The following is a 27496-nucleotide window of genomic DNA, read 5'->3' on the forward strand; positions in this document are numbered from 1 at the left end:
ACCTCAGAACAGAGATTACAGAGTATGAGCAGGTTTAGAGCAAAGTGAGGAATATAATGGAAAATAACTCTCTTGTGAAGAGAGATTAAAAGATTGGGATTGTTTACCTTAGAAAGGAGACAAATAAGAGGTAACAAATAAGTGCACTTTCTAAGTTGTCTTCAGCAGTAGCCCCATATAGAGTGTACTACAGTAGTTTAAACTTCCTCAAGAAGGTTATCAGTCTGGGAATTTTTGGATTCCTGCTAGCTACTGGAGTGCCAGGTACCACTGTAGTTGTTATGAAGTCTGGATCAGAAAGGAAAGTCTTCAATCTCTTGGGCAGGCAAAGTGAAAAAAATACTGGTACCTGGAGATCCAGTAGCTATTGAGAAGACTGAGAAGCCCCTTCACAAAGGGAAGGCACCACTCTCAAAAGAGAGAACAATTCTTTGTTTCCCCTTTTCCACCAGCATCACCTCCATCTTGTCTGAGTTGAGCTGCAGCCAGCTCACTGGTTAGTCACTTGCAAAATAGCTCTTCAGAGATCCAATTTGTGGACCTTCAGTACAGCCTCTAGCCACCCTCCCCGTAAAACAGATATTAGAATAGCTACAGTGGTACTTGGTCAAACAGTTCATGTTGAGAAGACCCAGAAGCCTCAAAGACTTTTATATACAATATTATTTTTATGTAACATCTATTAGACAACTGATCTTTTCTCCAAACTTTCTTCAGCTCTCATACCTTTCACTACAATTTTGAGAACAGAGACATATATTTTCACCTACACTAAGGCACCTAAATCTACAATTTGGCACATAAATAAGTGGCATGATTTTAGGTGCTTAAATATATGCCCAATTTTAGTCACCCAGTTTTAAAAATGATGGTCAGTGTTTGCACCTAATGATTCAATCATGAGACGGTACAGTACTTCGCTTCAGAAACTCAAGACACTTCCGATTACATGCTGCCATGTGATATGACTAACACAGGCGATCATGCTCATCACCTGTGAATAGGGTTTAATAATAATCCCATTTAAAGAAACATCAGTTCTGAGCAAAGCACAGCACTGAACGGATTAAAAAATAGTCAGAGTCACACTGCCAGCAAAACCAGCAAAAAGAAATCACATTTCCACTGCTTCACAATGAAATAAAATATTTTAGTTCTTACCTTCTTGATGAAAACAAAAAAGGCAAGCTTTTGCAGATTGAAAACCATCATTTAGCTACTGTCATGCTGTCTGGAGTGGTTCACAACTGGGAGTGCCAACCCTCAGGACAGATTGTCAAGAAGCATGGCAGAGACCTCAATAATTAGATTTTACCAACCTAGTAACAAAGGTGAACTTCTGAAGCACTATAACAGTCTTACCATGGAGTCACAGACACTCTCCTTGGACGTTCCAGTCTATCTTGCCACCCAGGCAAGCTCAACTTAGTGACAGTTGGTTGTTATACACCAAAGATCTCAAAATACTCAGGTTGCTCCCAGTCCTAAGAAAACCAGTCCTATACCCCAGGTCAATTTGTACTTTAGATTTCTCACCAAAGACAATGCTTGTAGCCAATCCTGTAATAGGCTAACTAAAGAGTTATTCCAAAGTTAAAGCAGTAAGCATATATGCATAAACGAGTTGCAATCTATGGTTTTAAAAGGTGACAGACTTGTAGTCCTCTATCAGCTCTGAATGTCTTTCAGGGCTAACTAGGGCAGTGGTTCTCAAACTGGGGGTTGGGACCCCTCGGGGTCACGAGGTTATTACATTGGGGGTCACAAGCTGTCAGCCTTCACCCCAAACCCCGCTTTGCCTCCAGCATTTATAATTGTGTTAAATATATAAAAAAAGTGTTTTTAATTTATAAGGAGGGATCGCACTCAGGGGCTTGCTATGTGAAAGGGGTCACCACTGCAAAAGTTTGAGAACCACCGAACTAGGGTAACCAGACAGCAAGTGTGAAAAATCGGGACGGGGGTAATAGGTGCGTATATCAGACAAAGCCCCAAATATCAGGACCGTCCCTATAAAATTGGGACATCTGGTCACCCTAGGGCTGACCATGTTGATCCTGGGGATCTGTGCTTCTGTTTTGTAGCTCCATCTGTGTATTGTTATGTCGCACAAAGGCCTATTTGGTTTTGATAGGCTTCTTGATGATTGGAAGAAGATCCCTCCTGACTGGGTTCACAGTTTCAGAGCAAACATTTTTTTTACAGTCATAAAGCAAAAACTTAAATATGACTTTATAGCATGTGATAAAGGTAGTACAGTTGAGATTAATACATGCATTAATTTACAAGGATTTCACAAAGAGTAAACACATTGTTATAAGCATTGCCAGCAGATCGAGGGACATGATCATTCCCCTCTATTTGACATTGGTGAGGCCTCATTTGGAGTACTGTGTCAAGTTTTGGGCCCCACATTAGAAGAAGGATGTGGAAAAATTGGAAAGAGTCCAGCGGAGGGCAACAAAAATGGTTAGGGGGCTGGAGCACATGACTTATGAGGAGAGGCTGAGGGAACTGGGATTGTTTAGTCTGTAGAAGAGAAGAGTGAGGGGGGATTTGATAGCTGCTTTCAACTGCCTGAAAGGGGGTTCCAAAGAGGATGGATCTAGACTGTTCTCAGTGGTACCTGATGACAGAACAAGGAGTAATGGTCTCAAGTTGCAGTAGGGGAGGTTTAGGTTGGATATTAGGAAAAACTTTTTCACTAGGAGGGTGGTGAAGCACTGGAATGGGTTACCTAGGGAGGTGGTGGAATCTCCTTCCTTAGAGGTTTTTAAGGTCAGGCTTGACAAAGCCCTGGCTGGGATGGTTTAGTTGGGAATTGGTCCTGCTTTGAGCAGGGGATTGGACTAGATGACCTCCTGAGGTCCCTTCCAACCCCGATATTCTATGATTCTATGATAATAGCCATCTTAACTGTAGTAACACATACATCGGGGGTGGAGAACCTTTTTTCTATCACGGGCCATTGACCCACATAAAAAATCAATTGCGGGCCACACACAAGTAAAAAGCAACTTAATTTGGGGGGGGGAGGGTTGAGAGAGAAAAATATAAAATGTTCAACTCACCTGTGGGGGCGGGGGGAACCTCGGGGCTTCCCCCCACGGCAGGGTGAGTGGCACTCGCGGCTGCAGTCCCATGGTGGGATGGTGGGCGTGGAGGCTTGGGGCTTCCCGCCCGCAGCAGGGCAAGCCAGCACTCGTGGCTCCAGCCCAACAGGGGGGTGCCAAGACTTGCCAGATGAAATTAAGCAATGGACCAGATCCGGCCCACGGGCCATAAGTTCCTCACCTCTGACGTATGTTTTCAGCAATGAATTTGTCAGTGCTTGGCAAGAGTTGGCACCTGGTCTCCCAGCATTCCAACTACAGAAAACTCTTTCCTCTGCCAGAATAGCAAACTACTGAGTCGGACAAATTCCCAATTTTACCTGGCTTCAGATTTTCCCTCAGTTTCACCTTCTGAACAGTGTAGAAGCCAATCATATTTTTTGATGAATTGGTCACTATTTTTTGGTGAACTGGCTAAAGGAAAGTTAAAAAAATTAATTGCAGCATCTCATACATCTGTGGATTTCTAAGCAAGAGCACAATCCAACTGCAGTCAATGGGATTATTTCCATGGACTTTACTGGAAGTTTGAATGGATCCCAAGGAGTCAGTAGGATTTTTGTCTGAATTAAGACTGCAGGTTGAGTCCTGAGAGGGCAGATCCTGAAAACTATCTGGAGTTACACTTGGTACCTTTTGCAGAATAAATGTTCAATGTTTAAGGAACTTGTATTGACTTTGTAGGTTCTGGTTTTGTATGTGTACGAAAAAAACCCATATTTAGGGACTACTCGTGCATCAGTCCCCACAGGAGTTTTGTGCATCACTACAGTTGTATACCCTACTCAGTCTGAATCCTAAGCAATACTTCACACAACATGGCTACCTTCATGCTGCGCTGTCTCCAAGTTGGTGTACTGGTACATATTAGGCTAAAAGGAGTCAGAGTGAGTGCAGTGATTGCTGGCCAGCAGTAAGCATGGGCAGGCCTCCTTATGGCAAAACCTGGATTCCTTGTTGCAAGTGCATAGGAACTGCTTCCCATGTAACTAGTTGCTCACACTCTGTTGCTGGAGTAACTAAAGATCTGCACTTGAGTCAGCTGCTGATGACAAGGATGGGAAATCGTACTTCAGATATGTGTTTTCTCCTCCCACATCCATGCATATCCCTCTATTTTGCAAGATCCGTCCCCCATGCACATCCACCTTAATTTGGCTGATTCCGGATCCATCCATAGACCCCCTTAGGATATATATAATAAATCTGCTCTTAAAAATCCATCTTAAATGTGTGATTTTGAAATCCATTCTAGAGTTAACAGCCCATATGATAATTAAGTTAAACTTCTCATAGGAGCAGGCTGTAGGAAGGAGGAATAGTCCTGTTTGTCCTTAATGTAGTTTCCATTGTTAACTAATAAAAAGGTCACATGTGAGTAACCCTTCTGAACATCCTGGCTGATGGAACAGGCCATTAAAATGATCAAGCTCTCATGCCATCTTAGATTATACAGTAATCAAGTGATGTGAGGAAATTATGGGATGTTGTACAGTTTGAGAGAAGCTTTTTTCTTTAAAGTCAAAGATTAAGAAATTGCAATTGGTCATACAATACCTAGCAAGCGACTTAGGTCCTTCTAGGCCCTGGATGGTGAAGGTTAAATGGAAAATTGAAATTTATGATGTTTTCAGGATACATAATCTTTTGTACTGGCATCATAATAAGGTTCACAGATCTTGTATCTATTTGGTGCCTTCATTGGTATATTTCTGTTCTGGTTCAGAAGCTAAAATTAAATAGGTTGTTAGTGCAACCACAAAAATACCAACATGAGAAACATCTGGCTGTTCGTTTTGTCCTTTGAAGCACACAGTCTTAGAATGTAAGGCTGTTTTGTTCTCAGTAACACATCAACATGTATGATGAAAATTTAGATCAGTGAGGGGTTTTGAACCATCCTGTCTTTACCATGAACAGTACAATGTGGGGCTTTATTATTTATTTAGAACAGGGGTGGGCAAACTTTTTGGCCCAAGGGCCACATCTGGGTGGGGAAATTGCATACAGGGCCATGAATGTAGGGCTGGGGATTGGGGTGGGGGGTGTGGGAGGGCATGCGGGGTGCAGGAAGGGGCTCAGGGCAAAGGGTTGGGGCAGAGGAGGGGGTGCAGAGTGCGGGAGAGGGCTCAGGGCAGGGGTGCAGGGAGGGGTGCGGAGTGTGGGAAGGGGCTCAGGGCAGGGGGTTGGGGTGCAGGAGGCTGCAGGGGTACAGGAGGGGTTGGGGGTGCGGACTCCCCTGAAACTCCCATTAGCGGGGGCAGTACCTGGAGGCGAGGGCAGCGCTTGGAGCCCTCTGCCCCTCATCTTCCCCCAGGGGCCACAGGGACATGGTGCCGGCCACTTCCGGGAGCAGCGTGGGCCCACGGCGCCACAGAGGTGGCAATCCCGCGGGCCAGATCCAAAGCCCTGACAGGCCGGATCTGGCCCACAGGCCATAGTTCGCCCACCCCTGATTTAGAATGTCTCTGGGAGTGTGTCTGCTGCTTTGAAAGAGGGCAGGTCAAGCTCTCCTCTTCAGCGCCTCCTGCTGGTCATTGTTGAGTGGTATCAGGCACATGTCTTAACTCCCCTTTCGCCTTTTGGGTTTCTGTTCTCCCTGGCTAAGAAGTGCCTCACCCTTTGAAGTGCTGCAAGGCAGGGGAGAACTTGCCTTCCATTCTCATCCCCACTTCATGTGTCTATGCAAAACAAGATACAGGTTAGCCCCGAAGGTGTTTAACCCAGTGCTGGAATTATTTCAAAGGATTAGAACCCCAGCTGTTCCAGAAGAGGCTCCAGAAGCTCTCATGATGAGAGCTGAGCTTAAATGAAAGGCACCTAAATTGCATCGCTGGTTCAGGCAGTTCCCCTACCTTTCAATAGGCACATCGTCATCTAATAGAAGTAGTAATATTAAAGGCCGGAACAGCTTTCTTGTAACTGAATACTGTCTAATTCTTATTACAAGAATGCTCTGATACAGTCACGGGGGGAAAATCCCTGTCTCCTGAATCCATTTGCAGAAGGTCTCCTTTAGGCATGGATCTCCCGTGTCCTGCATGGAAAGGCATAGGGATCGGCCACATTCACTGTCTCTGTCCTTTGGAGTTCTCTGTGGAGTCCAGTAATTGCATGGGGGCTGGAGGTAGCTATTAATTAATATTATTATTTGAATTGAGGTAGCACCTGAAAAGCCCAGTCATTGACTAGGGCCCCATTCTGCTAGGTGCTGTACAGATGGGGCACAAAATGATATTCCCTATCTCAAAGAGCCTACAGTCTAAGTAGCTCATGGGGCTAGGCCCATGGTGTGATGTGCATCTACCCCTCTATAGTCCTGAGATTACTCAGAAAAGGTAATAAAGCTCTCTCTGCAGTAAAGACCCCCCCACACACACACCTCCTTTAAAGGGAAGAAAAATAGGCGGACAGTGGACCATGGAGCTAGGGGGAAGGCAAAGGGTTTCTTCAAGCATGGCACTGTGTCTCAGACACATCCATTGAAATCTATGGGTTCTGGAAGGTGAACAAATAGTTTGTTCCTTAGGATAAGAGGCAAACTCTGCCATCCCCATGAGGAGCAACTTGGAGTCAACTCAGTGGGGAGACCTCAGTTCCAAAGCTGGGGAGGCAGGGAGGTGTGTGTACATGTCAGTATAAAATGTCAGAATAAAGTTCACAATGTGTAGTGTAGACAAGGAGAGCAAATACCAATTTGAATTAATGATTTCAGCTAACAGAATCTGTGGGGTTTGCACTTTTAGGTGGTGAGTCACATTGTTTGAATATGTTGTGCAGCAGTAATGTTCTTTTTCCAGACTACATTAGGTAAACAAATATATATCTTTGAGACAAGGTAAACTTGATGCAGGTTTATCTCTGCATAGTCTGAAACATCACAATTCCAGGAGGTCTGAACTGTTTATATTATTCAGGAGACTTACATTTTTCTCTTTACAAATGCACTAGTGGGCAGATGTTAAATCTTTTTTCCTGCTGCTATCCCTGAACATTTGCCATCCATAGTCCTCCCATCACAACTATTATTAGGAATTGTCTGATTACAGGAAATAAGAGCAATACTTTGTTTGTTCCAAACCCTTTTACAATCTAGACGTTAATAATTTGATCGTAATTCCCAAAAGGTGCAACCAGGGAGCAGAATGTGTTAGCAGAAACTTTGTAGTGAATTAGAATTGCTCTTCCCTCCCTTCTTCATGAGACTTTTCTGTATACACATTTTTAAATAATTATCCCTGTATTCATTACAGAGAAAATAGATCAGTGTGTCAGTACAAACAAAGTAATAAAATATAGGTTACAATAAATCACTAATAAGCATTTTAGAAATACATAGAGCTATGTGGACACTTAGATTAGGTAGGCAGATGGTAGATAAAGTAAGGGGATAGAATATCTAGAAGGTTCTGATGTCATGACCTATCTGGGCTAGAAACAAGGGGTGAAAATCTGGGCCTATTGAAGTTAATTGGAGTTTGATACTGACTTTAATAGGGCCAGGTTTTCACCCAAGAGCTTTATGCCATTGAAATGGGAAGAGTGCCACTTTCCAGTGGGATATACGATATTTGCTGCTAAATCTGGAATGCTCACATTTTTCACCAAGAAGAATCACAATATATCAGACTTTAAACCTGCAGGATTGAATGACAGGAACTTGCCTGTCCTTAACATCAAATCTATGTAATTTTTGGGCAGAAAAAGTCCACATTTGGGGAGGAAGAAGAGACTATTACGCCTGTAGTTTGTTTAAAAAACAGATGGCATGTGTTTGAAGTTTCCGAGATATTTGGCATGTCAGATGTAATCCCGGTATAGATGGATCAGATACACACGCTGTGTGTGTGTGTGTGTGTGTGTGTAAAAACAAGTAAGTATACAAAATGCATGCACGTTTGGTTTTTTACAGCACATTCCATCTGAGAATCTGAATTAATCTGAAAACATTACGTATTAAAGCTTCACAACATACCAGAGAAACAGAGCCATGAACACAACAGCGATCTCCTAAAATTAAAAGAGAGAAAGAAATTAACTGAGGCAACTCACTGCTGCAAGGTGTTGAGGCAAATAGGATATTAAGATTAAAAAATTGATTCGATCTTAGGTTGAAATCCTGACCCGTTGAGATCATTGGACTCCAATGATTTCACACACAAATGAACAAAGATAATTACAGTAGCTTGAATAAAAAGGTCAAGGACTGTAAATTCTTATGGTTCAGAGTATAAGATGATTATTGCTTGGAGTCACAAAGAAATCTCCTCCCATGATATACCATTGCACAACTGGCCAAGTGCATCATCTGGGACTGGTGATTTGCTTTCTTCTGGAGTTCCTGATATAGTGAACTATTAAAGGCATCTGTCAGGACCCCAGCATTGAATCCAGTCCTGCCAGGTCCTTTGGCGGCATCCTTAGTCACTGTGTCACGGAGATGCACAGAACTGCTGATCCTGACACACAGTCTTAGTGCTAAAGGTCTACAGGCCCACAGCAGCCACACCTCAGGGCCCTGATGGATGGATAGGCAGCACTCTCACTGTGTGTCTGGATTATATAAAGGCCCTAACAGGAAGAGGAAACTGTCCAAGCAACAGACAAGTGCCTGCTGGTTGCTGCCTAGTCCGCCTTACCCTGCTGACTTGCCGGCTTGCCCGACCTCACCTCCCACAGCCACTGACTGGGCCCCTTGGATTGGATCTTCCGGCTACTCACCCCTGTGAGAATTCTGACCATTGCCCCAGATTGCCTCTGATACGGATTGACCTGCCAGCTATCTGACCACCTGCTCACCCTTGACTTCTGCGCTGGAACACCCCCTCGCCTGCCCTCTGCCACCAGGCATTACAACATCTTAAGACTATTGATATGGTAACACCTTCATTCTGAGGTAACTCATCAGGAAGTCTGCTCCATGATATTATTATAGTATTGACTTTGAATATGTATGAAATTCAGGGAGCATGTAGAAGTCAGTTATTATCTACAGCATAATAAAGAAGCTCCAGAAAATGCCTCCTTTCCATATGTTTCTAACAGAAAAAAATGTCCTGTGGGCCAACCAGCAGACTCTTATGTTGTACTAAATACTTTTTAGTACAATAATAGAAAGAGAAAAACTAAATTCTCCATCAGGCTGCCTTTGCAGTAGCTTTTTTGCTGTGGTCACCCTCCCCCATGGAATTACATTCAGTCCCTGGCTCACAATGATACATAAAGCTAATATAGTAAGATCTCTCAAAGATATTGTAGGAAATTGCCATATCTGTCACAATAAGCATGTTTAAAACCAAGAACAAATAATTCTAATGAAGCATAAGTTCTCAGCTTGTCTCTGGAAATGAATTATTAAAAGGGCGAATGAAAGTGATTTAAGAGTCCATGACTAATTTAGTTTTCATATGAATCACTCATGAATTTATTGTAAAAAAGATGAGACACATTTGGTTAGTGTGGAGAAATTATTTTCAAAGTGATAGGCGTTGTAGAGTTTGCATTGTAATTATAATCTCATTAAATGCCTGGGTACATTTTGTTTTAAACATTATCAGTTGGCTATTTCTGGGACTGAGGATCAAGCAAGATTTTCAGAATACAAAAGAAAAAAAAAAGAATTAACCAAATTTTAATCACAGTAGTGGTCATCAATAAATACTGGCATCGTTTCTTTACCTTTAGTGAGAAATACATTGCATAGCAAGGCATAAAATCAGCCCTGAGACGCTATAATCATTTGGTTTGAAAAAACTCGGTTCTAGAGAGACAGTGGACAGGAGATCATGTCCCATCCAGTCTATGAAATGCATTTAACAGCTCAAATGGTGATGCTTTGTTATTGCTTTTATATAGGATGTTTCATATCATATAAGTTCTGATAGACTAAAATGACAAGAATATCATTAGCTGAGGTTGTATGTGTTGCTAGGTCTTGAGATCAGCCCTCTGACAGCTGCTGGTAATTCCTGGCATTGGTAACTCTTTATCATCATCAAATTAGAAATCCACAGGGCCTCTTCAGTCACCCTTTAGACAGGTGTTTATCAGCGGTGGGAAGCTGATGCTAGTTAAAATCAAGGATAAGTAGGATTTCAAACTCTGGGTCAGCACAATGGGAAGTGTGTGGGGCACACCATGTTTTCACTAGGTACGCAAGGCAGCAGGCAGAAGCATTTTTAGATGATCCAGATGTTTTCAGACATAAATATTATAAATAGAGTTGAGCCCAAACCAAACCCTCAGAACTGATCTCCTCTGAAGTTTGGGTTGATTTAAAATTCAAACCCTGATGGAAGGTGTACAAATCTTTACAATCGGCCAAACCAGCGAAGACTAAACTTGGGAGTGTTCAGAATTAAAGGACATAACTGAATTTGTAACTTGGAGTTCCCTCTGCGTCCTTGTTATCTTAGCCTAACCTCTAGCTCCAGGCCAGGCCTTGGTCAAATATGTAGGAGGAAGGCAGAAGGATGCACACCCTGAGTCTGCAGAGCCATTCCAAAATGCTGAAGTAGCCCTATATTCCATCAAAAGTGCTCACCACTCAGGGAGGTCTCACATGATGCACTATGTAGCAATGGATCTTTCTGGCCCCTCTCTTATGGCCCACCACACCTGCCCTGTCACACAGGAAGTTTGAGCAGGGCAGTGGCCTACACAGTGCATATCCCCAAGGTGAGGCCCATCATCCATTCTCACCCTTTTTTAAAGGAGAATCTCAGCGGTTCCTTTTGCTAAGAGTTAGTGACAGACGAAAGAACTAAATATGTCCAAGTGATCACCCATACCGCATTCAAGTCCATCTTTAATACAGTTTTCCCATGAAGTATTTCAGCAATAACCCACTAAAGAAAGATGTGCATAAAATTCTTCTCTGCTGTGAGGTTAGACCACAATATGGTACGCCTAAAGCAGGGGTCGGCAACGTTCGGCACACGGCTCGCCAAGGTAAGCACCTTGGCGGGCCGGGCCAGTTTTATTTACCTGCTGACGCGGCAGGTTCAGCCAATCGCGGCCCCCACTGACTGCGGTTTGCCGTCCCGGGCCAATGGGGGCGGAGAGAAGCCGCGGTCAGCACATCGCTCGCCCGCGCCGCTTCTCGCCGCCCCCATTGGCCTGGGACAGCGAACCGTGGCCAGTGGGGGCCACGATCGGCCGAACCTGCTGTGTCTGCAGGTAAATAAAACTGGCCCGGCCCGCCAAGGTGCTTACCCTGGCGAGCCGCGTGCCAAACTTTGCCGACCCCTGGCCTAAAGGCTGTGACAGAATAGTTTGGTAAAGGCATCCCTCTCACCCTGCCAAAGCCCACATCTAGGGGTGCACAGTGTTTGAGAAGGATCCCAAATGAAGGCCAGACAAAGATTATGAAGGACAAGAGGCTTAATCTGCAGCCAGGGAGATTTAAATTATGTATTAGGAAAAAAATTCTAACTCTATGGGTAATTAAGCCCTGAAACAGGCTTCCAAGGGAGGTTGTGGAATCCCCATTTCTGGAGGTTTTTAAGAACAGGTTGGACAAACACCTGTCAGGGATGGTCTACTCTAGGTTTACTTGGCTGTGCCCCAGTGCAAAGGTTGGACTTCATGACTTCTCAAGCTCCCTTCCAGCTGTACATTACTATTATTATTCATGCAGGATAATCTGAAAAGTGCTGTGGGATTCATTTCTTTAGTGTAAATAACTCAGTAACCACAGCTGTAGGATTCTTTATTTCTAATGTAAATAATTTTCAGTAATAAAAGCAAGGGGACATTAAATATGTGGAACTGAGGCAGCTGTGATTAAATTAGTGATATGTCTCAAAATGAGAGACCTGGGTGAAAGAACCAGGAGTTTGTGTTTGCTTTGTTCAGCACATGGAGCACTAATACTGTTTAATAAATAATTATAATAGTACTTGATGTACATTTTTAGTTTGTTCACACAGTGTGTGTGTGTGTGTGAGAGAGAGAGACTACCACTTGTGTGTGTGTGAAAAAGACTACCACGACCCTCTGCTGAATGCCATGTCAGACCTGCTTAAGTATGTGTCACTGTCTTAGGGCCAAAAGCTACACTGCCTGATTGAGTGTGTTTAATGGTTGTCACTAGTACATTGTAGTCTGGTTTTCAAATATGGTCAAATATTTTATTTGCACAAGATATTATGAATGTGCAGGCAGATTAGCTGTTAGCTTCTACCTGTTTACAGTTTGTCCATACTCAGAGTATTTGTTCAGCAAACTAGACACATGGGATTGCACAAGTTTATCTTTGAAAATTAAAAATTAGCTGGTGCTGGCCCTTAGCCCCCTGCACAGAAAGAATGCTTTCACTCATGGCACCGAGCTGTAGTTTTTCCATTATTTCTTCTTTTATTTTTGCTTAAACAATTACAAATCATTCTATAAAATACACAAGATCTTAACATATGCTAATTGCCCTTTGCATCACTCTGGCAGGGCAAAGGGACCTCAAACCTGCCCTAGAAGGGCAGCTGGGCACTGCCTCTTGTGTACTGTACAAGCTTTCTTAGGTGACACGGAGTTGGTGTAACTCAGGGGTCGGCAACCTTTCAGAAGTGGTGTGCCGAGTCTTCATTTATTCACTCTAATTTAAGGTTTTGAGTGCCAGTAAAACATTTTAATGTTTTTAGAAGGTCTCTTTTTATGTCTATAACATATAACTAAACTATTATTGTATGTAAAGTAAATAAGGTTTTTAATATGTTTAAGAAGCTTCATTTAAAATTAAATGAAAATGAAGAGCCCCCCGGACCGCTGGCCAGGGCCTGGGCAGTGTGAGTGCCACTGAAAATCAGCTCGTGTGCCACACGTGCCATAGGTTGCTTACCCCTGGTGTAGCTAGTTCTATGCCACCCAGTCCTCTCACCGCAGCGTCAGAGGTACACACACGTTAAGTAGCCATGAGCCTATTCTAATATGCACTGTGGGCCAAACTCAGGACCGGCTCCAGGGTTTTTGCCACCCCAAGCAGCGGGGGGGGGGGGGGAAAGCCGCGATCGCAATTGCGATCGGCGGCACTCTGGCAGCAGCTCCACTGCGCTGCTTTCTTCTTCGTCGGGAATTCGGCGCCAGGTGCTTCCCTCTGAGTGGGACCCGCTGCCAAATTGCCGCCGAACAGCCCGACGTGCCGCCCTTCCCCTTGGTCGCCCCAAGCACCTGCTTGCTGGGCTGGTGCCTGGAGCCGGCCCTGGCCAAACTGCCCTCCAGGATTGGAAGCCAGAAAAACATCAGTGCCTCCTTTTAACCTTCCACCTGCTCTTAGGGGCACAAACAGAAAGCTGGGTCACACTGGGAATTGAACCCAATGAGTCAAAGTTTGCTACTCATTCCCTTTCTCTCAGCTTCATTCACTTACGTAGCAGTACAGGACTTGTGATATTACAATCACATATTGGATAGTGAATGAAATTGTTTCACCTGAGGCAAAATGTGAGCTGGATTTACAAACAACATTTTACACATCTTTGAGTGTGGTGTCTCAGAGCCTTAGCAGATCGTGATGTCAATGAATGTATTGGGAAGGAGGAGTAGGATAAATAAACATGCAAAATCTTTTGTTTATCAAGACCAGTACCTTGGTAATCAGTACAGATGAAGGGAAATGGAATGCAGAAAAGATGTGTCATTTGTCTAGAGTAGTTTTGTTTTAAAATTGACTGTGTATGGTAATGACTTTAAGATTGCTAAATAGAATACCAGGCTCTGATCAGTTTAAAACACTGCCTTTTAATTTTTGCAACGTTTGAATGTATCCAGAGAGTGAATTATCAATCCTTTTTTTGAAGGGTAACTGCAAAATGTAAATGATACTGACAAGCAAGTACAGTGTTTTTTATTTCAAAGAGGGAAAAAGTGATACAGGCTGTAGCATAAGACAGTTTGCCATCTGTCACTGCTTGAACTTATCAGTCATGAACCTGCTGAAAAACAAGGATTTTTACTAAAACATTTAACAGTTGTTTTGTAATGAGATTATTAGATTGTACCAGATACAAAGGCAATCTTAATTCTGCCATTACCTAACTTTCAGTGCTTGACTTCTCAACCTACATAATGTTCTTCTGAGATAGGCATATGCATGCACGCACCCACCCACCCACCCACCCAATCAAAGTTCTAGGCAAATGGCACCTTAGACCCCCTTAGGTGCTTGGCTTCCTGTATCTTGCCGCTGGAACCATGCAGTCCAGACACTTAGACTGTCTCTCTGGGAAGAGGTTCCTCTGTTTCTCAACCATGTTAACACAACAGGCCCACCTGTGTTAGGCACATGTAAGCCCTTTCACTTTGGGGACCTGTGAGCTGATTAAAGCAACTCAGAAAATGTCTTTTCAAAGCAAAGCATTATTTATTCATTCTCCCAAAAGGTACAAAGCACACAGAGCAAAGGGTAAAAACAATAAGAGGTCTATATACATGGGTCTTAGTTACACTTTAATCTTTCCTAACAGCTTCTATAAGTTCCCCTCAGGTCAGCCAAACTCCATGTCTGGCTGGGAGAAGCAGACTGTCCTGCTCGCAGCATGTTCTCGGTCTGTGTGTTGCCTTGTGAGCTGCGTACTCTCAACTAAAGAGACCACCTTTTCAAAAGGCAAAAGCAGGACACATGCAAGACCCTCTGCCCCCTCGCTTCTCTTTCCCCTGGAGCCCCCAACCCCCTCCTCCCCCTGAGGCTTTGCCCCTACTCCTCCTCTTCCCCCTAAGGTCCCACTCCTTGGCCACTCCCAGAGCCAGGCTGTGGTAAGAGCCACCCAGCGACCCTGTCCCTCTGTGCAGAGCCCTGGATCCTCCACCTACCCTAGGCAGGGGGTTGGGTCCCCCCACCACCACCCCCAAGAGCAGCCCCTGACCTGTGTCCCCACCCCCCCAGGGCACACCATCCAGGGCTCCCCATAGCAGCCCGGGTTCCCTTAGTGGCTCTTAGTACTGCCCAGCTTTGGCTTCTGGCCTAACTAGGGGTGGGGCCCCAGGGGGAGAGGAGAACCAGGGGGAGGAGCCTTGTGGCACGGGGGAGGGGGGGAATAAGACCCACCTCAGCCCCCCCACAACAGGAAGAGCCTCAGGCAGGTGTGGAGAGGCGCCACAGGAAATCTGGAGTCATTCAGCTTGGGACTGGGACTTGAACTCTGCATTTCAGGACTGTCCCGCCCAATTCAGGACAGGTGGTCACCCTAGCTCTCACTGACAGTCCCTGGGCAGCCTTTCTTAGTTCACCCAAACGCCTTCCCTTTTCTAGGCCTGGGGTCCTGCAATGGCTTATTTCCCTTGATCTCTCTCTTCTCAGCCTTGGCAAAATGCTGTAGTCACCAGGTTTGGGGTTCAGGAGTCACCTCTTCATGGCTGTAAGCCTGCTGTTGGGTTAGAGTGTTTGTTGGCATGCTCGTTATTGAGGCCATTATTTTATCTTTCTTCCTTTGTTCTTTTAACAAGCCCTTTTGGTCTAACTCTATAGCAAATAACCCATCAAACAGAGGTATGCATCATATTTATAAACAGTACAGATATTTCCCAGTTTGTTACAATGTGTATATGTAAATGTAAAACCCTGATGTACTAACTGATCTGGTCCATAGGGAAAAACAGAAAACCATAAGATGCAAAAAAGGAAAAAATAGTGATTAATGTTACAAAAATACAATATTCTTTCTGTAGACAATATACAGCATTGGGAGAGACTGTAATAATCCCAGGTTTTGATATCGGTCATCCTGAATAATGCTCTTATCTTCAGTCATGGGGATTTACTATATATCCATAACTGTCTACACACTGCAAATATTACCCCTCTATGTTTGACATTAAAATATGGTATTATCTCAATCATATTTGATAAACTTCTTTATTAAGAATTAGTAAATAGCTTTTAAAAGTCAAAACCATGCTTTTAAGAAAAAGCTTTTCTTTAGAGGAACAATATATTAGAGGAGAGGAATAATCGTATAATCTTGCATCTGTTTGTTTTTGGAAGAATCTTTGCTTGTACTAATACATTTGTATGCATCAGAAAAAATATATCATCCATAAAAAGACAATTACAGAGCACCAACCAAGCGTTTCAAACATTATTCAGCAATGTCTATAAGGAAGCATCACTTGCAAGAAAGATTTTATTGTTTTGTTTTTCTATAACTCCATATAAATCATTCCATAAAAGTAGCCACCTTACTTTTATTGACCGAAACTCCATCTGAACTGCATCTAGGATTAGCTTTCAAAAATGTTAAATATCCTGTATAATATGCAGTTTGCGTATCTGGTGCAATTTTTTTTTTTTTTATTAACATGGTTGCCACCTAGAGCTGAGAGAATGGTTGCTGGCCAAACCGAAAAAAATCAATCTAAAAAACCAGAAAATATTTGGTGTATGTATTTCAGTATGTCCTTATAACCTTTACCCCAATGGTTAAGATACTTGCCTGTGATTCACGGGACATAGGTTTGAATTCCCACTCTGGAGCAAGGACTTGAACTCAGATCTCCCCCTTCTCAGGGGAGTGCCCAAACCACCTGGCTATAGTCTATTTTGAGGCAGCTATCTGTCAGTCGCTTCTGTTGAAGCCGGTCTACCTTATATAAATACATGAATATTCATTGCGCCAACAAGAGAAAGAATGACTCATAAGCCTGGTGGTTTGGGCACTCACTGGGGAGAGGTAACAGATGTGGATTCAAATCTTCTTTCTGCCAGATTCAGAGGAGGAATTTGAATCTATTTTATATAGATTTACCTCTGTCCTTTAGATCTGTGTCCTGAGTTTGCCCTTTACCTTAAAAGGTCTCAGCACATTGTTTACCAAAGGTTATGTCTACCCTACAGCGTACATCAGTATAACTTATGCTGAGCCCCCTGAGTGACATAAGTTACACCAATATAAGGGTTGGTGTGGACAGCACTATGTTGGTGGGAGAGCTTCTCTCAAGACATCTAGATAGGCTCATGTGTAGTGCTGGGGAGGAGCTGGTGGTTGTGGTACATATAGGTACCAACTACATGGGGAAGGATAGGAGAGAGGTCCTGGAGGCCAAATTTAGGCTGCTAGCTAAGAAATTGAAGTCCAGGACCTCCATGGTAGCATTCTCTGAAATGCTTCCAGTTCCACGTGCAGGGCCAGTTAGACAGGCAGAACTGCAGGGTCTCAATGCGTGGATGAGATGATGGTGTGGGGAGGAGGGGTTTAGATTATTAGGAACTGGGGAAGCTTTTGAGAAAGGGGGAGCCTATACAGGAAGGATGGGCTCCAGCTAAACCAAAATGGAACCAGATTGCCGGCACTTAAAATTAAAAAGTTCGTAGTACAGTTTTTAAACTAAGGGCTGGGGGAAAGCTGACAGATGCGGAGGAGCATGTGATTTGGACATCCCTTAGGGGAGGCTCTATAAATGGAGATTCCCTATGTCCTAATAAGGAGGAGAGGATGGAAAAAAGATAAAATACAGGGAGGATCTGATCAGAAACTGTCAAATGAAAAAAGTCCCATTCAATTATGTCATGCAATAGGGGACAACCAAAAAATGACAAGTTTTTCAAATGCTTATATACCAATGCTAGAAGTCTAAATAATAAAATGGGTGAACTAGAGTGCCTAGTATTAAATGACGATATTGATATAATAGGCATCACAGAAACCTGGTGGAATGAGGATAATCAATGGGACACAGTAATACCAGGGTACAAAATATATCAGAAGGACAGAACAGGTCATGCTGGTGGGGGAGTGGCACTATATGTGAAGGAAAGCATAGAATCAAATGAAGTAAAAATCTTAAATGAACTAAATTGTACTATAGAATCTCTATGGATAGTAATTCCATGCTTGAAAAATAAGAATATAGCAGTAGGGATGTATTACAGACCACCTGACCAGAATGCTGTTAGTGACTCTGAAATGCTCAGGGAGATGAGAGGCTATTAAAATAAAAAACTCAATAATAATAATAATAATAAATAATGGGGATTTCAATTATCCCCATATTGACTGGGTACATATCACCTCAGGAAGGGATGCTGAGATAAAGTTTCTTGACACCTTAAATGACTGCTTCTTGGAGATTCACAAAAGGAGAGGCAATTCTTGATTTAGTCCTAAGTGGCGCACAGGATCAGGTCCAAGAGGTGAATATAGCTGGACCGCTTTGTAATAGTGACCATAATATAATTAAATTTAACATCCCTGTGGTGGGGAAAACTCCACAGCGGCCCAACACTGTAGCATTTAATTTCAGAAAGGGGAACTTCACAAACCTCCTCATTTTTGTGTAACAGAAATTAAAAGGTACAGTACCAAAAGTAAAATTCCTGCAAGCTGTGTGGAAACTTTTTAAAGACACCATAATAGAGGCTCAACTTAAATGTTTACCCCAATATAAAAAACATTGTAAGAGAACCAAAGAAGAGCCACCATGGTTAAACAACAAAGTAAAAGCAGCAGTGAGAGTCAAAAAGGCATCCTTTAAAAAGTGGAAGATAAATCCTAATGAGGAAACTAGAAAAGAGCATAAACTCTGGCAAATGAAGTGTAGAAAATATAATTAGAAAGACCAAAAAAGAATTTGAAGAACAGCTAGCCAAAGACTCCAAAAGTAATAGCAAAAAAATTTTTAAATACATCAGAAGCAGAAAGCCTGCTAAACAACCAGTGGGGCCACTGGACGATTGAGATGCTAAAGGAGCATTCAAAGACGATAAGGCCATTGCGGAGAAACTAAATGAATTCTTTGCATCAGTCTTCACTGTTGAGGATGTGAGGAAGATTCCCAAACCTGAGCTATTCTTTTTGGGTGACAGATCTGAGGAACTGTCCCAAATTGAGGTATTGTTAGAGGAGGTTTTTGAACAAATTGATAAACTTAACAGTAATAAGTCTCCAGGACCTGATGGTATTCACCCAAGAGTTCTGAAGGAACTCAAATGTGAAATTTCAGGACTACTAACTGTCATCTGTAACCTATCATTTAAATCAGCTTCTGTACCAACGGACTGGAGGATAGCTAATGTGACACCAATTTTAAAAAGGGCTCCAGAGGTGACCCTGGCAACTACAGGCCAGTAAGCCTCACTTCAGTACCGGGCAAATTGGTTGAAACTATTGTAAAGAACAAAATTGTCAGACACACAGATGAACATAATTTGTTAGGAAATAGTCAACATGGTTTTTGTAAAGGGAAATCATGCCTCACCAATCTACTAGAATTCTTTGAGGGGTCAACAAGCATGCAGACAAAGGAAATCCAGTGGATATAGTGTATTTAGATTTTCAAAAAGCCCTTGACAAGGCCCCTCACCAAAGGCTCTTAAGCAAAATAACCAGGCATGGAATAAGAGGGAAGGTTCTCTCATGGATTGGTAACTGGTTAAAAGATAGGAAACAAAGGGTCGGAATAATGGTCAGTTTTCAGAATGGAGAGAGGTAAATAGTGGTGTCCCCCAGGGATCTGTACTAGACCCAGTCCTATTTGACACATTTATAAACGATCTGGAAAAAGGGATAAACAGTGAGGTGGCAAAATTTGCAGATGATAAATTAAGTCCCAGGCAGACTGCAAAGAGCTACAAAAGGATCTCACAAAACTGGGTGACTGGGCAACAAAATGGCAGATGAAATTTAATGTTGATAAATGCAAAGTAATGCACATTGGAAAACATAATCCTAACTATACATATACAATGATGGGGTCTAAATTAGCTGTTACCACTCAAGAAAGAGATCTTGGAGTCATTGTGGATAGTTCTCTGAAATCATCCACTCAATGTGTAGCGGCACTCAAAAAAGCGAACAGAACATTGGGAATCAAGAAAGGGATAGATAACAAGACAGAAAATATCATATTGCCTCTATATATATCCTTGGTACGCCCACACCTTGAATACTGCATGAAGATGTGGTCGCCCCATCTCAAAAAAGATATATTGGAATTGGAAAAGGTTCAGAAAAAGGCGACAAAAATGATTAGGAGTATAGAACGGCTTCCGTATGAGAAGAGATTAATAAAACTGGGACTTTTCAGCTTGGAAAAGAGGCGACTAAGGGGGGATATAATAGAGATCTATAAAATCATGAGTGGTTTAAAGAAAGTAAATAAGGAAGTGTTATTTACTCCTTCTCATAATACAAGAACAAGGGGCCACCAAATGAAATTAATAGGTAGAAGGTTTAAAACAAACACAAGAAAGTATTTTTTCCTTGCAATGTACTGTCAACCTCTGGAACTCCTTGCCAGAGGGTGTTGTGAAGGCCGATACTATAACAGGGTTCAAAATGAAGCTAGATAGATTCATGGAGGATCTAGGGCGGCAAAAAAGCCAGAGCCGGCCCTGCATGCAATACAATGTGTTGAGTTGCATCTTGCAGGTTATATTGTTAGATGGACATTTTCCCCTGAATACAGATTTATGATAGAAGAGTGATTGATTTCAGTGGGAATGATCAATGCACTATGCTTAGTAGCATTTGCAAGTTCAGGCCCTAACTTTCCATTAGCTATTTCTAATAGATCAGGCTATACGTTTTAAACTTGGGGTGAAATTCTGACACCATTACAGTCAATGGCAAAACTCTCATTGACTTCACTGGGGCTTGGATTTCACCCTTAGGGCCAAATTCTGAGTAGATGTTTGAATAGGCAGACAAAAAATTGAAGGGAATACACAACTTTGTAAAGGTGCATTGGCAAAACTGTAGTTTATGTGCTAAGTTCATGCTAGCAGAAACAGTTATTTCTGCCACCTGTGAGTTTGTAGGCATCAAAGCACATGATCTGGGATGAAGGGGCATGTTAGTCCCACTGGCAAGCTCCACTCATGCTTCAGGCACTTCCTTATTCCATCTTGTAACATGTACAAGATGCCACCTTTTCTACCCACTCATGGTCTGCCCTGGATTGATAGTATACCCTCATTGATGCCTGGTGTGGTTCAGGGACAGAGATTAAAAAGAGTCAGGTTTCAGAGTAGCAGCCATGTTAGTCTGTATCAATAAATTTGTTAGTCCCTAAGGTGCCACAAGTACTCCTGTTCTTCTTTTTAAAAAGAGTCAGTTAGCAATGTTTTTCTTTAAGCCCCAGCTGCTGGAATCAAGAGATTGAATGAGAATCTCAGCTTCCATATTTTAATAAAGTCAGTTTCTAACCCTCATGGTTACAGAGAAAAATTTTTATAACATGAAGCAAGGGAACCTTAGTGACTCAGAAACCAGAAGACAAAAAAAAAAAAAAAAAAGGACACATAAACCAGAAGACAACATAAATCTCATTATTTTAAAACCAGTCTCATGATTGGAGGAAGGTGGGAGGGCCTGACTCAATTTTTGAAACACTTGGGGTTGGCAGTCCTGCAGTGGGAGATGATCGAGCCCTCCTGCCCAATAACTGTGGCTGGAAAGATCTGGATAAAGAGCTTGCTCAGGGGTAAAGTCTGCTGACTGCACGTCCTCAGCGTCCCTCAGCATCTCCAGGCATGTGGATTGGGGGCAGCATTGGATATATCTGTCTCATCCCCATGGAAACTCTCTCTGCTTGTCCTGAACAAAGACACACATTTTGGCCTACACAGATTTCCACCATTCTCACTTATGAGGGTTTGATGCATGTAACTCAGAATTTGGCCCCATAACTAAATTGTGTATGTTTTCAAGATCATATCAAACAAACCAGATGGATTGCATTTTATTCTGAAAGGGTGTATTTAAAAAGGATGGCATAACCAATAAAACTTCCTGTAGGGATTTTCCCATTGCATATGCGGCTTTCCTTCCTCCATCCACACTTGGAGTTTGGTCAAACGTTCTTGGGTTTTGCCCGGTGGAGTAATTTTGCATCCCTGTTTATTATTCATCCTGTTGTATTTATTTTGTATTCCTCTTATTACATCACGTGAAATTATACTGTACTTTTTCAGTGAAATTCTGCAAAGGATTTCATTTAGCATGCTTCATGCTTTGAACTAATTAAGGAAAAATCATTCTTTGAGCTAATTAACTATGTTTTTTAAGTGTTTCCTTCTGGGTTTTGCATAAAAGTACAAACATTTTAGAGCAGCAGAAGTCTGAATGCTAATGAAAAGAGAAAAGAAGCTACTGTGTATATTATTCCCCCAGTATAGCCCTGTTTGGGATCACTTGCAATAACTTGATAAGCAGAGCACAAGGGCAAAATATCCAGATACCCAAACCTAGCAACAAAGTCATGAGAATTCTCTGGAATAACTTTCATTTTAACTTACACATGGAGAAAATATAAGTAAAGCTGCTGCAGATGAGAGCTAGGGAAAAAGGCACAACCAATTTTAAAAAATCAAAACATTTTTGAAAGAAATGCTCTTTTTCTCCTTAACTCCTAACTAAGTTGTTTTTAAAATCTTTTGACATAAGGGTTTTATAGATAATTGTCAAATAGTTTCAGTTCTTTCTCATCAAGACTCTAGGTCAAGATGCACGGTGTTAGCAATCAGCATAGATCCAAACAGTCTTTAACTTACCCAGAAGTTAGAGCTTGCTCTATAACCTTAGCAGACAGATATTAAATTCCACTATAAATCACTGATAGATGGCTGGAGATTGTCATCTTTTTACAAGCATCTTGTTAACACCGAACAAAAAGTTCACACTCAATTGAATTACTTTAGTTGCATCACCTTACTCTTAAATTGTCACTCATTTCCTCCCACATGCTGATTGATGAATTCCAAAAACTTACTACTGAAAATTCAAGCTGTGTTGCCAAGTTGAGATCCTATCAAAACAAGCTGAAAAAGATAGCCTAGTTTTGTGTGATGTTTAAAATAAGTTTGCTAAATGAGGTCTCTTTCTTGTCTTTGGTTACCTATAGGATTTTGGAGAAGATGATTCCCTCTACATCACCAAGGTAACAACTATTCACATGGGCAATTACACCTGTCATGCCTACGGCTATGAAGAGCTATATCAGACCCACATCCTTCAGGTGAATGGTTAGTAAATGGCATATATGACAATCCACTGAAAACATTCCTATAAGCAATGCTGAATATTAATCTTGTTCTCACAAAGTTATGAAATGGAGTATGCCGAATTTTCTCTGTTAAAAAAAACAACTATTGGTTTGCACACTCACATCATCATACTGTGCTACGCAGGTAAACAAAATAAAGTTAGTATTAGTAGAGTTCGTTAGGCTTTAGTAGGCATCTCAGCCATTATAAAACAAAAAAATATTTGGTAGTATACCACAGTATTTTCTTGTAATAAGCTGTAGTGCTTCACATCATAGTGTGGACAAATGACTATTTTTATCAGTAGGAGTATTACTTCAAATCACTAATTTCATATTTCAGAGATCAAGGGGGTAGCCGTGTCAGTCTGGATCTGTGAAAAGCACCAAAGAGTCCTGTGGCACCTTATAGACTAACAGATGTATTGGAGCATAAGCTTTTGTGGGTGAATACCCACCGCATGCGTCTGACGAAGTGGGTATTCACCCACGAAAGCTTATGCTCCAATACAGCTGTTGGTCTATCAGGTGCCATAGGTCTCTTTGTTGCATATTTCAGAGACTGATTCATGATGTATTAAATAGTTTGCAATGTTTAAATAAAGCCAGTCCAGACTAGTGGCTGAAATGGCCCCCAGCGTAGTTTAAAACAGCATAAGGGCATTCTGCCCCAATTCCTCCTTGCCCTTAACTGTCCCATACCTGGAGAAAGGAGGAGAGAAAGAGTCAGCTCTGCACTACTGGCTAATCCTCGGCGGTTCCTTTAAGGCAACTGTGTGGCTGATGGGTGCTACTGGTGGATCTGGCTCACTGACTTCATTCGGACTACACAGCGAGTAAGGTATATTCAACTTGAGTAACAGATTCAGACTTTGGCGCCACATATGGACATCCTTTAAAAGGCCCTTAGCTCCCCCACTCAAGCAATGTAGCAATTTGTTTAAACACTCTGGGCCTGATTTTCCAGAGCCTTCCCCCAGTGCCGTCATTTACAAATGTGGATGTTACTTCCCCAATGTGCAAAGTGGATGTTACTGCTACTGTCTGGATTTGATAATGTTTCATATTCTCTTGGCACTGGGGTAAATGATCATTGTTAGTGCACGGACCGATATACTCTGGCTTCAGCCAATGTATTAATTTGGCCAGAGAATCAAATTCTTTGCAAAATATAGCGGTGTTTACGCCACTCGGCCTGAATGAATACTTGTGTGTCTGATATTTTAAGGGCTTTAGTTTTATGGAAATATTTTGTCACAGAACAAATTATTTTTATAGGAGCATCCTTAATGAGCTATGCACTTTCCAGACATTCAAAAAGAGACATAGCCTGAGAGCAGCTAAGGATAGAAAAATACAGACAGATCAGTAGATGGAGGTTAAGGCAAAATGAAATAATAAATAGGAATTGTTATGCAAGTCAACTAAAGCCATAGTTAAAGTGAGGATCTCAGGGGACTTAAGTATGATCAGAGTAGGGGCTTTGTGGATAAGTTCAGGGAGGTCTGTCTCCAAGCTACCATCTGGTGGGCCAAGGTACCCTGACCAACATAGGAGAGTGGGATTGGGGAGGGGGGTAGTTCTCTTGCCTCTATGGCAAGTCTACAGATTACTGGGGAGGCAAGCCCCAGCCTGCATCCAGCTGTCCTCAAGCTCAGTATCTTTTTCTGCAACATATCTCCACTGCTACAGTGATCACCCCCCCCCCACCACCACCACACCTTTCAAGATCTGTGGGTCCTACACATGCCTAATATGTGCTATAATTCATCCAATGCACTATGTGGGTGAAACCAAGCAACCACTACACTCTCGAATGAACTCACACAGAAAATGATAAGACAAAAACACTGTCACCTGTGGTTGAACACTTTTCACAAAACAATCACTCTATATCTGACCTATCAGTCCCCATCCTCCCAGGAAACCTGCACAACACTTTCAGAAGATGAGCTGAGAGCTTAAATTCATAAGTTTGCTAGACACTAAAAATCATGGTCTTAATAAAGACACTGGATTTATGGCTTATTACAACCATCTGTAATCCACTAACCCTCCTTTTTGTCCTATGACTACAAGGATGTTAAAGGCCACTTCACCTTGAATGGTCCCTTAGAATATGTGCTAACTTCTTATACTAAACTATCTGTTCCACCTTGTATTTAGCTGTGACACCTTAAGTTCCTTTCCCAAACCTGAAGAAGAGCTCTGTGTAGCTTGAAAGCGTGTTTCTCTCACCACCAGAAGTTGGTCCAGTAAAAGATATTACCTCAACCACTTTGTCTATCTTTTTCCCAGCATTGTTTGTATCTTCACCTGCCTTTTTCTGGAGCTGTTTTTTCCCTGTCTTCCAGAATGTTGCCTCATCTTCCTTTCATCTCCTCAGAATGAGCTGGGTCTGGTTTATGTAGGCCCGGACTCCTCCCATTCTGAAAGATTGTTTAATTGACTTAGGTGCTTTTTATTTTCTTCCTCCCTTCCCCTGCAAATGACAGTTAATTCTGTTGCAAGATCATACAATGCACAGGGGAGACCAAATGGAAGAAGCTTGCAGGTTGTTTGATTGGAATCTATCCTAATGTTTATGGACAATAATTTCTCATCTTTTGGTATGGTAACTTGCAATGTATTAGAATAAAGATAACTAGATTGTATGTGTTTCAGTGAGAATAGGTGTCCCTTCTCAAAATGTTACTTGTGAGGTGACTGGCAATTGAGGAAAAAGCAGACTAGCAACTTAATCTTTTGTACATTATATGATGTATTATGAGCTTTGAATGGAGTTTAGTTGGCAGGCAACAATGTAGACTTTGTCATTACTTAGAATTCAAGGCCCAAAGGCTTTTGAAACTAAAACCTAAGTGCAAAGACAATGAAAGGAAGTGGGATTTTTCAGTCAGTGGTTCCAATGAGAGGCATACTCAAGATTGTCTCTCAGATGTAACTTGTTGGGAGGGATGTGTGGTATTTGTGGATGAATGTGCTGGGGGGAGAGTTTTGCAGATTAGCTCCAAAGTTTTTCTTATCGAAAGGAGGGCTTCACAGTACAACATTTCTTCTTCATTTGCCTTGTAATGTTGTAAAGTACACTCCCCAAATACCAATATAAAAGTCATGTGCACTCATGTCACCACAAGTTTGATCTAGTAATACTGTAGTCTGTAGAAATCTTTGTCTTACGCAGTGTCCTGTATTCCCATGTGAGCTCTTGAGCTTTGCAAAACTGCTTTGTTGTAGTTCTTAATGTGCTTGGCTACTCTCCCACATCACTAAAACTCTGCTTTTATACTTGAGTGATTACTTGTTCCAGCAACTGATGTTGGGGCAATGGAACAAAAACTGATGACAGAAATATGCTGCTTCACCAACAGAAGACATTGTGGGTGTCCCAAGACACATTACTTCTCAGGAATTTCTTGTCTTTATACTTAATAGTTAGGGAGAAATTCTGGAAATTCCCCTGGGAAGCAGAGAAGATGACAGGAGCAGAACTGTAGCTGCTGAGTTGAGATCCCATGAGTCATTCTGCCTGCATGAATACTTGCAGGCAGAATGGCTTAGGAGTACTGCACTCAGAAACGGCAGTGCTTCAGAAGAGGGTAGCACATGGTTCCCACTGCCCTACACCTGCTGCTGCTTGCAGTGAAACACGGAGGGTAGGAGGTAGGAGGCTTGAATCTTGATTGCTCTCACAACCCAAATGACTGCACACCTTTGGAGGGAATATTAGAAGCAGTCAGACATGACAGTAATGTCTTATATGTACCTACTTAAACCAGTGGTTTTAAAACTTCAGGTCACGACCCAATACTGGGTTGCAGAATGCAAGGCACTGAGTTGCCTTACTCAGCACCCAGGGACCCTTGTGGCCAGCCAGTAAAAACTGGTAGTCCCTACCTGTTCTGACACCGCACTGTGCCCTGGAAGTGGCCAGCATTGAGTCTGGCTCCTAGGCAGGGGGGCTACAGGGCTCCACGCGCTGCCCCCACCCCGAGCAGCAGCTCTACACTCCCATTGGCTGGTTCCCAGCCAATGGGAGCTGGGGGGGCGGTGCCTGTGGGCGAGAGCTGCGCGGAGTCGCTTGCACACCTCTGCCTAGGAGCCAGACCCGCTGCTGGCCGCTTCCGGGGCGCAGTGTGGTCTGCAGTGCCAGGACAGGTGGGAAGCCTGTCTCTGTACCCCGTCTGCGCCGCTGACTGGGAGCCACCAGAGGTAAGGCCCCAATCCCCTGCCCCAGTCCTGAGCCCCCATGCACCCCAAACCATTTATCCCCAGCCTCACCCCAGAGCTGCAGCCCTAGTCCAGAGCCCTGCCCCCTCTCCTGTATGCAACCCCCCTTCCCCAGCCCAGAGCCCCCTCCCACACCCTGAACCCCTCATTCCCAGCCCCACCCCCGCACCCCAACCCTCTGC

The 27496-nt window shown here is 42.7% G+C and overlaps 1 protein-coding gene across 2 annotated transcripts in view; it reads left to right on the forward strand.

Moving 5' to 3' along the window:
* Nucleotides 1–27496, forward strand: part of FSTL4 (follistatin like 4) — a 475057-nt gene that overhangs the window by 404063 nt on the left and 43498 nt on the right. For both annotated transcript variants that reach the window (XM_034779252.1, XM_034779253.1), the window contains exon 8: nt 22944–23064. In XM_034779252.1, coding sequence (XP_034635143.1) covers nt 22944–23064 — 121 coding nt within the window. The remainder of the gene's footprint in view (nt 1–22943; nt 23065–27496) is intronic.

This window comes from Trachemys scripta, chromosome 8 (assembly GCF_013100865.1).
Source record: "Trachemys scripta elegans isolate TJP31775 chromosome 8, CAS_Tse_1.0, whole genome shotgun sequence".
NCBI lineage: Eukaryota > Metazoa > Chordata > Testudines > Emydidae > Trachemys > Trachemys scripta.